The sequence below is a fragment of the Lacerta agilis genome, chromosome 15 (genome assembly GCF_009819535.1).
Source record: "Lacerta agilis isolate rLacAgi1 chromosome 15, rLacAgi1.pri, whole genome shotgun sequence".
Taxonomy (NCBI): Eukaryota; Metazoa; Chordata; class Lepidosauria; order Squamata; family Lacertidae; genus Lacerta; species Lacerta agilis.
In genome coordinates this window covers 38561397-38574349 of record NC_046326.1, presented here as the reverse complement: position 1 = coordinate 38574349, position 12953 = coordinate 38561397, and the positions used below count along the sequence as shown (strand labels likewise).

The 12953-nt window shown below is 47.5% G+C and overlaps 1 protein-coding gene across 1 annotated transcript in view; it reads right to left on the bottom strand.

The window, feature by feature from the left end:
• Positions 1-12953, bottom strand: part of BCAS3 (BCAS3 microtubule associated cell migration factor) — a 455244-nt gene that overhangs the window by 208957 nt on the left and 233334 nt on the right. Inside the window, 2 exon segments of the mRNA XM_033171393.1 lie at positions 6780-6877; positions 9403-9599. Of these exon segments, the coding sequence (XP_033027284.1) occupies positions 6780-6877; positions 9403-9599 (295 nt within the window).

The following is a 12953-nucleotide window of genomic DNA, read 5'->3' as shown; positions in this document are numbered from 1 at the left end:
ATGACTTAAAAAAAGGATTGGACAAATTCATGAAGGATAAGGTTATCAATAGCTAGCATCCATGGTGCAGATGTTCTTCCTCCACTCTTGGAGGCTGTATGTCTCTGAATACCAGTTGCTGGAAACAATATAGGCCAGTTGCCTGATCCAGCAGGGCTTTTCTTACCTTCTTACTAGCTTCTCAGCTGTGTTCTAGGGTACCCTGTGGCTCCTTGGGAGTTTCCCAGTAAGAACAGTCAAGCTGGCCTGAAAGACAGGCTGTCTGAATAGTACCAACTGTCCCTTGGGATGAGCAGAGTGTTGGGTCTGCACAGACTCCCTGTGAGGCACACCCAAGTGGGTCCCCTTACACTTCCCAGAATCCTCTGCCACCCAGCTGCACAAACCCTGCTACTGCCCAGGACCTGGCAGACGTTGCTAGACTACAATTCCCATCACCCCTGACCTTTGGCCATGCTGGAAGGGGCTGATGGGAGTTGGAGTCCCAACATCTGGAGGGCAATGGGTTTGCAACCCTTGCTCTCTAGACACCACGCAAAAACCTTTAGGAGTCTCTTGCTGTAGCCTCGGTCTCCAGAGGCAGTTAAACCGTCCGCATGTTCTGAATCACCAATGTGGGCCAAACAGGTTGATGTCACTAGCTTATACATTTTGCAAGAGCCATTCTTCCTCTCACCACCACCGCCACCTGCCCCAACTCCAGCTGCAATGTCAATATTATCATAATGCAAAACTGCAGTGCCTGGCAGCTCCCATCATTTCTGAAATTCTGCCCGTGAGGCTAGGCCTTTAAATAGCAAGATGTCGAATGCCGAGCCCTTTGAAGGCTGTCACCAGTCCGCCAGTTGAGTGCTTTTACTAGCGCAGTGTTTGTTTATACAGACTTGACAGACGGGACTGTTTGCACAGCTAGATTTCACAATGCAACAAGGCAGGTGACACGTGGCACACCCCTTCAAAGACATGTTATGTGTGTGTGCATAGCCCACCTTGTGTTCTATCTAATGGTGGAATCCATGCATGAGAACATAAGAAGGCCCACCCAGTCCAAAGTCCTGTTCTCACATTGGCCACCTGGATGCCTGTGGGAAGCCCACAAGCAGGACGTTTCCCTTTCCTGTGGTTTCCAGCAACTGGCATTCATAAATCTGAGCATCTAAGATTCAAGGCTGAGTTAACCTTGAAATTACTATGAGGTACTGATGTGTGTGCTTGTATTTTGAACCAGGGTCTCCAGCATCTTACCCCGCTGTGCTATTGGCACTTTGGTCCCTCAGCAAACCAGACTAGGGTTTGTGGCTAAAGGGCACAGGAAGCAGGGTCAGACCGTTGGTCCCTCTAGTAGAATCAGTGTCTACATGGTCTCAGACAGGAGAAACCTGACCTGCAGAGCCTAGGAACTGAACCTGGGACCTTTTGTGTGCAAAACAAGAGATCAAAAACCAATCGAGGAATGACAGGTTTCTAGACAAACTTTCCAGCCAAGCCAGTTCTTCAGGCTGAGTGACTTCTCACATGGAGGAGCCAAGCAGACTTTGTGGCTGTGCCTTGCCTTGCCCTGCCTGATCCCATATATGACACCCAGCCTATCTGTGGTCACTTCTCCTTGTCTCAGGCCCATTTGGCCATCTCCTCCCTATGTTGGAGTCAGACCCTGTGGCAAAGCTAGGCACCAGGCTTGACAGCTACAATCAATACAGGTATTTGTCAGCTTAGAAGAGCCCTTCTGGATAAGGCCAAAAGGGGCCCAGCAAGTCCAGCATCCTATTTTCAGATTGGCCAACCAGTTGCCTATGGGAAGCCCACAAGCAACACTTGAGAGCAACAACCTCTCTCCACCTCCAAGAGGAGGCGTGGCTGGGAAGGGTACATGGAGGGTGCCCTGAGGGCCAGATAGAGACACTTGGAGGGCTGCATTCACCCCCTGTGGCCGAGGTTCCCCCACCCATGCACTACTTCATTTCTTGCTCTGCTTCTGCTTGTTTCAAGCCACACCTGCCCAGCTGCTGGGGCAACAGAGTTCCATTCAACAAGGTTTGATGCACAGTAGACCCGCTGAATTTAATGAGCATGGATAAGTTAGGTCCATTAACTTCAACAGGCCAACTCTGAGTGAAACCTAGTTGGGTAGCGCTGCCGGTATTTGCCCTGGTTCCCCTCTCCTTTTTTTAAAGAAAGCGGCAGGCTCTAGAAGCCACAATGTTAATTTTCCCTAATACCCTCTATGTAGTGTGTCACTGTAAGGCAGAGCTTCCCTAACTTTTCATGGTGGTGACACACGTTTTAGACAAGCATCATTTCATGACACAGTCATTCAGTTTTACTGGCAAACCAGAGGTTAATCTAACCCCTTTCCAGTCCCGGGAGTAGTGCAGGGAGCGTTCGCGCGACGCACCTACACTGCAGCCAACACACTAATGTGTCGCAGCACAGAGTTTGGAAAGCTCTGCTGTAAGGCATCATAGGAAATTTAAATGGCAGCTCCAGGATCCAGCTGTCCACTCCTGCCCACAATTGGGAAAGCGAGAGTCAAGTCCTCGACATAACTGGGGTGGGGCTGATAAGTCCATTTCAGACCTGGAACCTGCTCAGAACAGTGACCCTCTGGGAAAGGGGTTCCTCTGCAGGCGGGTTGTCTTTCATCTTACATACTTTGAAAATAAACCTTTTAAAGGGTTGGGGCCAGGATGCAAGAGCGCTGCCAGATGTTCGTGAAGCATTGCCTTGGCTCATTTGTCCAATTCCCCTTCAGTGTTCCAGTGCAGGGTCTGCTCTACATGCATATCCATATTCATAATTCAGCAGCTACTTTATTATTATTATTATTATTATTATTATTATTATTTTAAAAAAACCTCTTAGCTACCCCCCTAGAATCAGTTATGCCACCATCACATCTCACACAAAGGAAAGAACTGTCCTCCATGCTGGTGGGGGGGGGGGAGGGAAAAGCGAGGGCTATAAAATGTGCTGTAAGATCAATTAAAGATGAAAAACACACACTTGCAACTTTCTGATGGGAAGACCAAGCGATGGGCCTTGATAAGGGAAGGCGCCACTGGAGCCGTATCTCCAAGCAACAGGCAATCAAAGAGCCAGATAAGCATCTTTAGAAGAGCGCAAGAGACTCAGGACGCAACGGGCCATAAGAGAAGAATCACTTCCTGGTTTGGGATGGGTAGTAAAAATTTATGACCTATTAACCCTCCACAAACCTTTACAAATAGAATAAAGAAGTGTGTGTGGCGGGGACACAACACATTTTCCAATAAATTGGTCATTGCAAAGAACACAGTGCCATTTTTGGAGGTCCGTTTGGCAATCTCAGCAGGAAGCTGGAATATTTACAGTAGAACACGATGTTACACAGTGGAGGAATGCCATTTGCAATCAAGAAGCTTCTATTCAAAGCTCTGCTTAACCAATTGCTGCCTTTAGTAAGCATCAAGGGTTTGGGGGGGGGGGAACCACAGGAAGCTGCCTTATACTGAGTCAGGCCCTATTGACTGGCAGCGACTCTTCAGGGTTTCAAGCACGCGTCCTGAAGATGTGGGGATTGAAACTGGGACATTCTGCAAGCAAAGCAGATGTTCTACTACTGAGCCACGGTGCTTTGGGTGAGTGAATGATCATCTGCAACAGAGAGGATGAGGAAGAACTCCTCTCCCATGGGATCTTGGCCACTCCCCCCCCCCCCAAAGCCCTAGACATGACATTGAACCGAGGAAGGGGGAATGCAGGCAGTGGTAAACAGAGGCATATCATGCAATTATTTCAGTATATTCAAAAAGCTGGGGAATGTGTGGCCTTCCGGACATGGCTGGAATCCAGCTTCCACCATCCCTGAGCACTGGTCATGCTGGCTTGGGCTGGAGGACCGCAGGTTTTGAACCCTCTGCTCCAAAAGACATTGTCCTAACTCAGAGGGAACTGCCTCTTCTAAATAGAGGTATTCCGCCATCTCTCCCACACAGAAGGGAATGTTATTTCTTGGAGCACTGGCCCTCCAGATGTCATTGGATTCCAACTCCCATCATCCATGACCACTGGCAATGCTGGCTGGGGGTCAGAGTCCAACCATATCCAGAAGGCCACCGGTGCCCCAGCCCTGAATCAGGAGACTATACCAAAGGGTTCTTGGCAGGGACATACCTAGGAGTCAGCCCAGTTGGCACCTGCCAAGGACACAGACCGAGGGGGGGGGGGCAAAAATTGTGAAGAAAGGCGGAGGGAGCTGGTGACTGCTAAGGGTGCAAGAGATGTTGTCAATACAGCTCCTGCCAAGGGCGTAAGAGAGCCTAGGTACGCCTCTGGTTCGTGGTGAGTTTTCCCTTCTTTCTGTTGCATGTGCAGATCCAGCTTTGTAGCATGGGTCTTGGATGTCAAATTTCATCCTACGCTGCTTTTTTTTTAAAGGGGTGGGGAATTCAGGCACCTTAAAATGAAGCATATTCCAACAATAAGGGAAGCCAGCTAGGCTTGAAAGTGGTGCAAGAGATCCTCAAGGGAATAGTGGCATTTCTGCACATAAATCATTTGAAAATTGCAACTGGCAGTGGCGGTAAAGGACTGAATGCCAGTTGCAAGAAACCACAGTCGCAGAGCTCGGGTTCTGCTTGTGGGCTTCCCATGGGGCCATGGGGTTGGTACTGTGAGGACAGGATGCTGGGCTAGATGGGCCCCCTTTGGCCTGATCCAGCTGCAGAGCTCTTCTAATGTTCTGACTGAAGAAGGTTGTCAAGAAGGGGCAGTGAAAAGTGTGGCCTGGAGGGAGCCTTGGGGGCCAAATCCTGGGAGGCTGCATTCAGACTCTGGGCCTGATGTCCCTCCTCCCTGAACTATAACAACACCAATGCCCATTGTGTAACTCGCACCTTATCCCATGAGCTGCTGGCTTAGAGCAGCTGCCCAGACGGTTAGGCCATTCATGATTCAAAACACTAGACTAAAAAGTAATTATTAAAACATTTCAATAAATACACTTGGCAGCTTGTGTGATGCCTGGATTAAAACTTTGCTTCTATAGAAAGGAGAGAGAGAGAGAGAGAGGAGGGGGGATTGGGAGCCCCCCCCTCCACTCCCCTTTAAACAACTTTCACAAATCAATTTTCTCTATGTGTTTCAGTTTCCTTTGACAGTTTAAACCTCAATCCAATCAGCAGTCTCCAGGGATTTCCGAATCACTAAAGATTAAAATCCTCCTCAAGCCCCAAGTGTTTTTGCTAATGCTGTGTGTTTAATAACTCCACTTGTGAGAGATTTTGCTGGAGAAAATCCGGCGGTGCTGAACCCTTCGAAAGCTATACAGCTGAATTAAAATGTAAGGCTGTGCTGTCCTTCTCTCTGGATGAATATGGTAAAGGTGCTGCCACAAATAACGGAAGCTAACCTATCCCACAAGCTCTCTCATGCACCGAACCTGGGCAGAGTGGGACCAAATTCAGGCAGAGAGCATCTTGCTTATAACACTATGGAAGACATGAAGAGCAAGCACAGCACTGAGCCACAGAAGAGTTGCTAGGACCAGGTTAAGAAATTAAAAAGGGGAGGGAACAGAACACAACATTTACTATGGGAGGAGGTCAACAGCTCGGTTTTAAATACATATTATAATTTCTCTGCTTCACACAACTACAGGCATTGTGCTCAAATTGTTAACAACTGGTTTCTGGCTAAGGGCCCCTCCAGACTGGTGGTTTATTTGGGGGTGTAGTCTGCAGCATGCCATTAAGACATTAATAGTACATGAGCAGTGGATTTATCCTGGACCATCCACACATCACTCTGCTTTATTTGTTCCGCAATGCTTCCTCAATGTTATTGTCCTATTGCAACAAAAGCGGGACACCCCAGAAACAACAACACCCCCCCCAAAGCATTTGCAGTATAAAAAGTTGCAGGATTTCAGCAGGAAGTGACAGGTAATGCACTGATTGGAAACAAAACAGGATGTCGTTTGCAAACAACACTGAAGGTGAGACAGCATATAACCAACCCTGAAACTGTCACAAGCACAAATCATCATGAATGCACAATAGGAAAGGATGGCTGGAGAGACCCTGTCTCAGAATGATAGGGGGAAACACACACACAAGAAGTAGAGGCAAAGATGTTGTCTATTCCATCTGTTCTCCATATCTTGTAGAAGTAACTTTATAGCACGGGTGCATAATGTGTAGCCCTCCAGGTGCTGCTGAACTACAACACCCATCAAGCCCAGCCAGCATGGCCAATGTTCAGGGACAATGGGAGCAGCAGTCTAACAACATCAGATCAGCCACCTCTGCTTTAGAGATCAAATGAAATAAGACTTAAGGAGACGACATTGTTCTTTTCCAACCAAGCTCTATATTTAAGTCGGTCAGGTATTGGCTGATCACAACCAACCCCGCTTTCATTCTGCTTCCAAAAGTTGACAACTACTCCTGAAGGGGAAAACAGACCGAGCTAATTCTGCCCTGATAAGTTGTGGTGGCGGCCACAGCTCCTGCATTCCATCAAGACATCCCAGGGAGTCTTGCCCACTCCAGTCACATGGTCACAAACATGGCTCCTAGCATCTGCCTCAGTCTCACCTTCATCCCTGCACTACCATACACCTTCATTCATCAGTGAAAGCAAAGCTTCTTCTCTTTCACACGGGGGTGGGTGGGCAGGAAACAACTCTTCCAAGTTCACTCTACACCCACAAAAGATTGAGGAGCAGTAAGTCAGCACACAACTGATAACAGGCACCCTTGAGAAGACCATGCATGTCCATTCATAGGAACGTTCCCTACCTGAGGTAGCATCGGCCGCTGTAGAAATTCCTCGGCGATCAGAAGTTGGACGTGACGACCCCGGCATGCTAACGGGTTCAGAGCGAACAGGCTGGATCCTGCAATGCAAAGTGCAACAGGTGGCTAGATTTAAAATGTCGGTTCGTTGAGGGAAAAAAAGGATAGCAATGCAGAAAGGGTAGCAAGTCAGAAAAGTGCAGCAAGTCAGAAAGAGAGAAGTGCTGGTTTTCTGTGGTTGCACCCAGTACCAGAAAGAGCTGGACTGTGTAACCCCAGATGCACAGAGGAGGGCTGTGGTGTCTCAGCAGAGCTTGGCTCATACACAGAGGCACTTCTTCCTCTGAAAGCCTGTTTGTACAATCTGGGAAGGCTTGAGATGCTTTCATGCTTAGGATGGAAACACCTTATGGAGAGCCATTGTGGTGCTGTGGTTAGAGCAGGGGTGGGGAACCTGTGGCCCTCCAAAAGTGGTTGGAATATAGCCCTTGTAATCACTGACTCTAGGCCATGCTGGCTGGAGCTGAAGTGAACTGGAGTTCAACAACTTTGGGAGGGCACCAGATTCCTCAGCCCTTGAGGAATTAGGACCGGGTGTGTGTGTGTGTGTGTCACAAAGCTAATTGGATGAGCCTGAACATCATTCATTCATTCATTCATTCTCTGTCTGTCTCTGTCTCTCATCTTCAGCTACCTCACAGGGTTGTTGTGAGTAGAAAGGGGAGGGCTTGAAAGGGGAGGGAAAGTGGGGTATGAATGTAACAAAGAAAGAAATATGGCACCATTCATAGACTAATTATCCCGTGGAACAATCCATTAGGAAGTCCTTCTGTACAGGCCTTTCCAAAATGCATTGAAACTGCCTGGCTTCTATTCTGGTGTAGTTCCCATTCTCTGGAATATAAAAATGTAAGAAGCATCTGCAGGATCAGGCCAGTGGCCATTCTAATCCAGCAGCCTGTTCTCATAGAGGCCAACCAGATACCTTAATGGGAAGCCTGAACATAGGACCTGAGTACAACGACACTCTCCCTGCTTGTGATTCCTGGCCACTGGCATTCAGAGGCATACTGTCTGACAGTGGTGGCAGAACATAGCCATCATGGCTGGTAGCCATTGATAGCCTTGTCCTCAATAAATTAATCTACTTCTATTTTAAGATCATCCACATTGGTAGCCATCACTGCCTCTTAATGGGAACTAAGTGAAAAGGGGCTGGCTTCTGTCTGTCCTGATCCCACCCAGCTTCCTTGGGTGCACCTGAGTCCTAGTATTATGAGAGGGGGGGGGGGCTTTCTCTGTTTTTTGCAGGTGTTCCCACTGGATTGTGCTAGTGGCTCAGTTGAACTGCCTGCCTCCCGCTCCTGCCCAAGTCTGCCTTCAGCACACTCTCAACAGATCCGTCTCCCCTGCTTTTACCATTTTATATATCCATATCAATCCAAATGCATTAGAATGGGGAAAACCAGAGAGTACACGTAAGGTTAAATAAGTGATGTTCTTCTCCACTCAGGTTATGAGTCACTCTAAGAAAGAACAGAAGCTGTGAACCAGCATTCACTTCTGCTTTGTTATCCCGGGATGTTATCGCTGCTGGCAAAGGAGCATGTTTCTACCATAAGATTTAGCTGTGCCCGGTAATAGCAAAATAATGAAAAACTATGTGTTTTATACACAAGAAGGTTATTCAAGGCATTCCTCAGTTCAGCTTGAGTACCAGAGCAGCGGAGGCTGGTCCATTGGGGGAAATGGCGCAGGGCCCCACCAAGCACAGTCTGCCCTCAGCCAGCCGCCATCTGCCTGTCCCCTTACTTAGAACCAGTCAAGCAGGTGGCACTGACTGTCAGTTTCCCCACTCTCAGTGTTGCCCCTTGTAGAACTAAGCAGGAAAGATCATGGGGTAAAACTAGAATTAGTTGCCTCTTCCTGTCATTGGCTCTGGCTCAGCCAATCATTGGCTCTGGCTCCACTGTTTGGCTCCCTGCATTCCACCTAACCAGTATACCTGAAGGAGCATCTCTGCCCTCATTGTTCAGCTGAGGTCCAGCTATGAGCACCTTCTGCCGGTTCCCTCCTTGTGAGAAGTGAAGTTACTGGGAACCAGGCAGAGGGCTGTCTTGGCCATGGCACCGACCCTGTGGAACACCCTCCCATCATATGTCAAACAGATAAACAATTATATGACTTTTAGAAGATACGAGAAGGCAATCCTGCACAGGGAAGTTTTTAATGGTTGATGTTCTATAGTGTTTTTAACATTTTGTTGGGAGCCGCCCAGAGTGGCTGGGGCAACCCAGTCAGATGGGCGGCATATAAATAAAAGTATTGTTTTGATTTTGATTATGGTTATTATGGAACATGAGCCACCACTGTATGGAAGTGACTGAGCAACTGTGCTCAGCTGCTGTGCCCAGATGGAGGGGACTTTGCCCCTCACTCGGCAATTGGGGCCAGTTACAAGACCCATTGCTAACACAGCCCTCAGCAGACTGGCTTGATGGGATTCGGCCCGCATTTGTATGCGAGAGAATCACTTTTGTCAGTCAGCAGCTGGTTGTGTATGGCCAGAGGGATAACAACCAAGGAAATGCAAAATGAATAGTGTTTTTGTCTGTGTCTCTCTAACCTGAGACTGTTGAGATCCAGGTCATCCGTATCAAAGTCCAGGAGAGGCTGTGGGGTATCGTTAGGGCCGTGTGACTGGAGCACTGAAGAGCTGGATGAGATGACTGTGGTTTGGCCTGAGGGGTGGATGGTCTTGAACTGGAACTGCGGGCCCATCCACAGGCGCCGGTGAGGTCCGGTGTGAGTCACAATTTCAACCTAGAAGGGGAGCATCCAAACAGGGTTAAAGCAGTGCTTAATGGCTGTGATGCAACTAAGACCTGTAACCTCTACCAGGAGGTTCTGTTTATAACCCCCACCTGCTCCATGTAATAACTGAATTGTTGGGTTCGGAGTGCCCTAAAGATCTCAGGAAAGAATTGCAATAAAATGGCAGCTCTGTGTTGAGTGCTCCTGCAGGGCAGATTTCTTAACAGCCTGACATAGTCTTGTGATGCAACAGCCAAAGGAGTTCAGTGGATCCTCTATGTACTCAGGGAGAACAGGGGGGTGCAGTTTTCAGCAGCAGCCTTGTGTCGTGACATACCATCTAGTTCCATCATCTGCTTTCATCTAAAAAGGAAAACACCCCACTCCCCTCAATAGTGTAGTGGCAAATTCAGAAGTGCAGGGACACTTCAAGAGAGTCACAGCCATGCCCCTCACAACAGCGTCCCCTTCTAAGATTATACAACCTTCTCAGATCATACAGTAATCTTAGAGTCATATAATAATAATTATTAGGGATACACTGCACCGATCAGTGAAGATCGCTGTGGGCAATGCCCAATCAGAAGTTTGGGGAGGCTGCCCTAAAGGGATTACTTGCTCTCCTATGAACTTGACCACATATAGCAAGTCATCTGCCCAAACTCTTTCCAGCATGCCCCTGCCCAGGGAGGGGGGCATTTTATGCTGATCCACCCCAACTGTGGAAGTCCTTCCTTAGGGAAACCTGCCTGGAGACAATTTTGTTATACAGGCAACTCCTCAATTACGTGTGCTCAAGGAACGCACAACCGCGACTGCACACATCGCTGTGAACCCAGAAGTGGCACAAAGAGGGGCAAAAGCGGCCCTAAAAGAATGCAAAACAGCAAAAATGGTGTGAAAATTGCCTCTGCCAATCCCAGGAGCCTTTGCAAGTGCAATCCCAGGAGCCCTTGCACGAACCTTCGAGGCCTGTGGAGAGCTGGAGTTTGAGCAAGGAGGTTTAGAGGGTGTTTGCAGGCTTTTTCAATTGTGTTCCCAATATCCATGATTTCACTTAAACGCACGGTGCATCAGAAGGTAACCTCCACATAAATGGGGAATTGCCTTTACTTCAGAGGCCAGGTGAAGCTTGCTGGCTTGCTGGATTTATTTATTTATTTATTTATTTATTTATTTATTTATTTATTTATTTATTTATTTATTTATCCATCCATCCATCCATCCATCCATCCATCCATCCATCCATGTCTTTTAAAGGTATTTCTAAGCACTTGCATGCACTAATATTTTCTACTGCTTTATTACTTTACTGTTTTTGAGCTTTACAGTGTCAACAGTATTTTATTACATTCTGGGCTGTTGGAAACAAACTGCCACAGAATCGATGACGAAGGGCAGCATTAAAAACAGAGAAATTGTTCAATAAAGAAATAAATTATAATAAAATAAAATAAATTATAAAGTGAAGTTAAATAATGCCACTGCCACACCAACCCCCCCCCCCAAACGACTGAAAAGCAGCGACATCATATTCAGAGACCAAAGTGAAGTGCAGAGCAAAAAAAGGGGGGTCGGGTTTAACAATCTTGCATGCAAGAAAGTAAAAGGAGTCTTCTAAAGACTACAGGTTCCAACATCATAGAAGAATAAAGCTGCTTTGCTTGGGGGAGTCAGAAAGACAAGGCCCCCAAATCTAAATCGACACAGAATGTGGCCTTCCAAAGTCATTTTCATTCCCCACAACGTTGGCTTCGTATTTGTAGAGATACAATTCCTGGGCTGCTGCATTGTCTCTACTGATGTTCAAATTTCAGTGCTCCAGGTGACTTGTGATTGTTATAACAAGTATTTCTCTCTCCCCCCCCCCCCGCCACTTTATCACAGTCTTGCTGTTGGGCGATTCTTTCCCAGCCTAGGAAGACGAGCACACAGGCCGCTCGTTCTCAGTCCGCATTTCCCCTTCTCGTGGGGGCAGCTCAGGCTGTCTGCCTGATGCAGGCAGCTCGTTTGCGCCGCTATGTAAATTAGGCCACGACTAAAGCATTCTGTATATTTTAAGCTCGAAACCATCAGCGCCGCAGAGCCCGAGAGGTAAACAGATGCCTCTGCAATTTCACCAAGGGTACAAGCCAGATGTTCCCATTCACTCCCCCGCCGAGCGCAGGACAAACATATTGTATGTACTTCCCAATGACAGCACGCATTACCCACTCTTCTAATTGAGAAGTGGAAGCGCAGGGCAGGGTTTCTTCACTGCATGCTGTTACTGCGAATGGCAACACTTTCGTCTGGAAAAGGACACACACACGGCGGGGCTTCTAATCTAAAGTGGCTGGCTCAGGGATCGTGCGCGCCTTTTGTGTTCCGAGATCGCTCTTAACAAAAATAACCAAAGTACTCCTGATTACCCCTTGAGCAGCCCCAAAAGACTTCTGCTGGTTGTTTTTTTGTTTTTGTTTTTTTTGCTTTACAATATAAGTCATGTTCCAGTGGGTGTCCGGAATTTGTTGGCCATCAGCACTCGCATGCGTGCTTGAGGAATTCGGTGAATGTCTGAAAAGTGGCAAACACTGGCAGTCACTAGAAAGCAACGAACAGGACCCACTGGAGTACAATGTGGGCACCGTTTTGCTGTTTTGAATCTTTGCTTGGGGATTTCCACTCTGTTGCTATTAGCTCCTAGGTGTTGGATACCTGCAGCTAAATCAACACAGCCTAGGGATGGGCAAACCTGTCAATTTCTGATTTTTCCAGTCTTCAGTTCCTCACATTTGCACATTAGTTTGAGATTATATATATGTAATCTCAAATATAATAATGAGAATTCATTTGCATGAATTTATTCTAATATACACAGGATTGCATGGAAGCTGGGCCAATATGCACTTTTTTTGCAAAGAAATGCCTCTTAAAACAGTGCCATTTTAAACGTTATTTTCAGAAATAAATGCATTATTATGCACACTTTCCTGCAGGATACACACTACTTGTGGTTCTAGTCCAAATCCCCTAGAGCTTCACCCAAAGATCCTGATCCACCAGCTCTGCAATGCAGAGGGTGTTCTGTGATTGTGTGGCAAAAGGCAACATGGTGGGTGTTCCTCCACTGAGCACCCATCTGATATTGAACTTCATAGAGGATTGGATAGGTCCCTTCTGGGCTCAATTTTAATTACACAAACATCCCAGCCAACCTAAAGGAAGAGTGGGAAACCTATGGCCCTCCTGAGGTTGCTGGACTCCAACTCCCATCACCTCTCACTATTGCCTATGTGGCTGGGGTGGATGGGAAATGAAATCTGACAGCGACTGGAGGGTCACAGGTCCCTTGCCCTTGACCTGTGACCATGCACACCATCT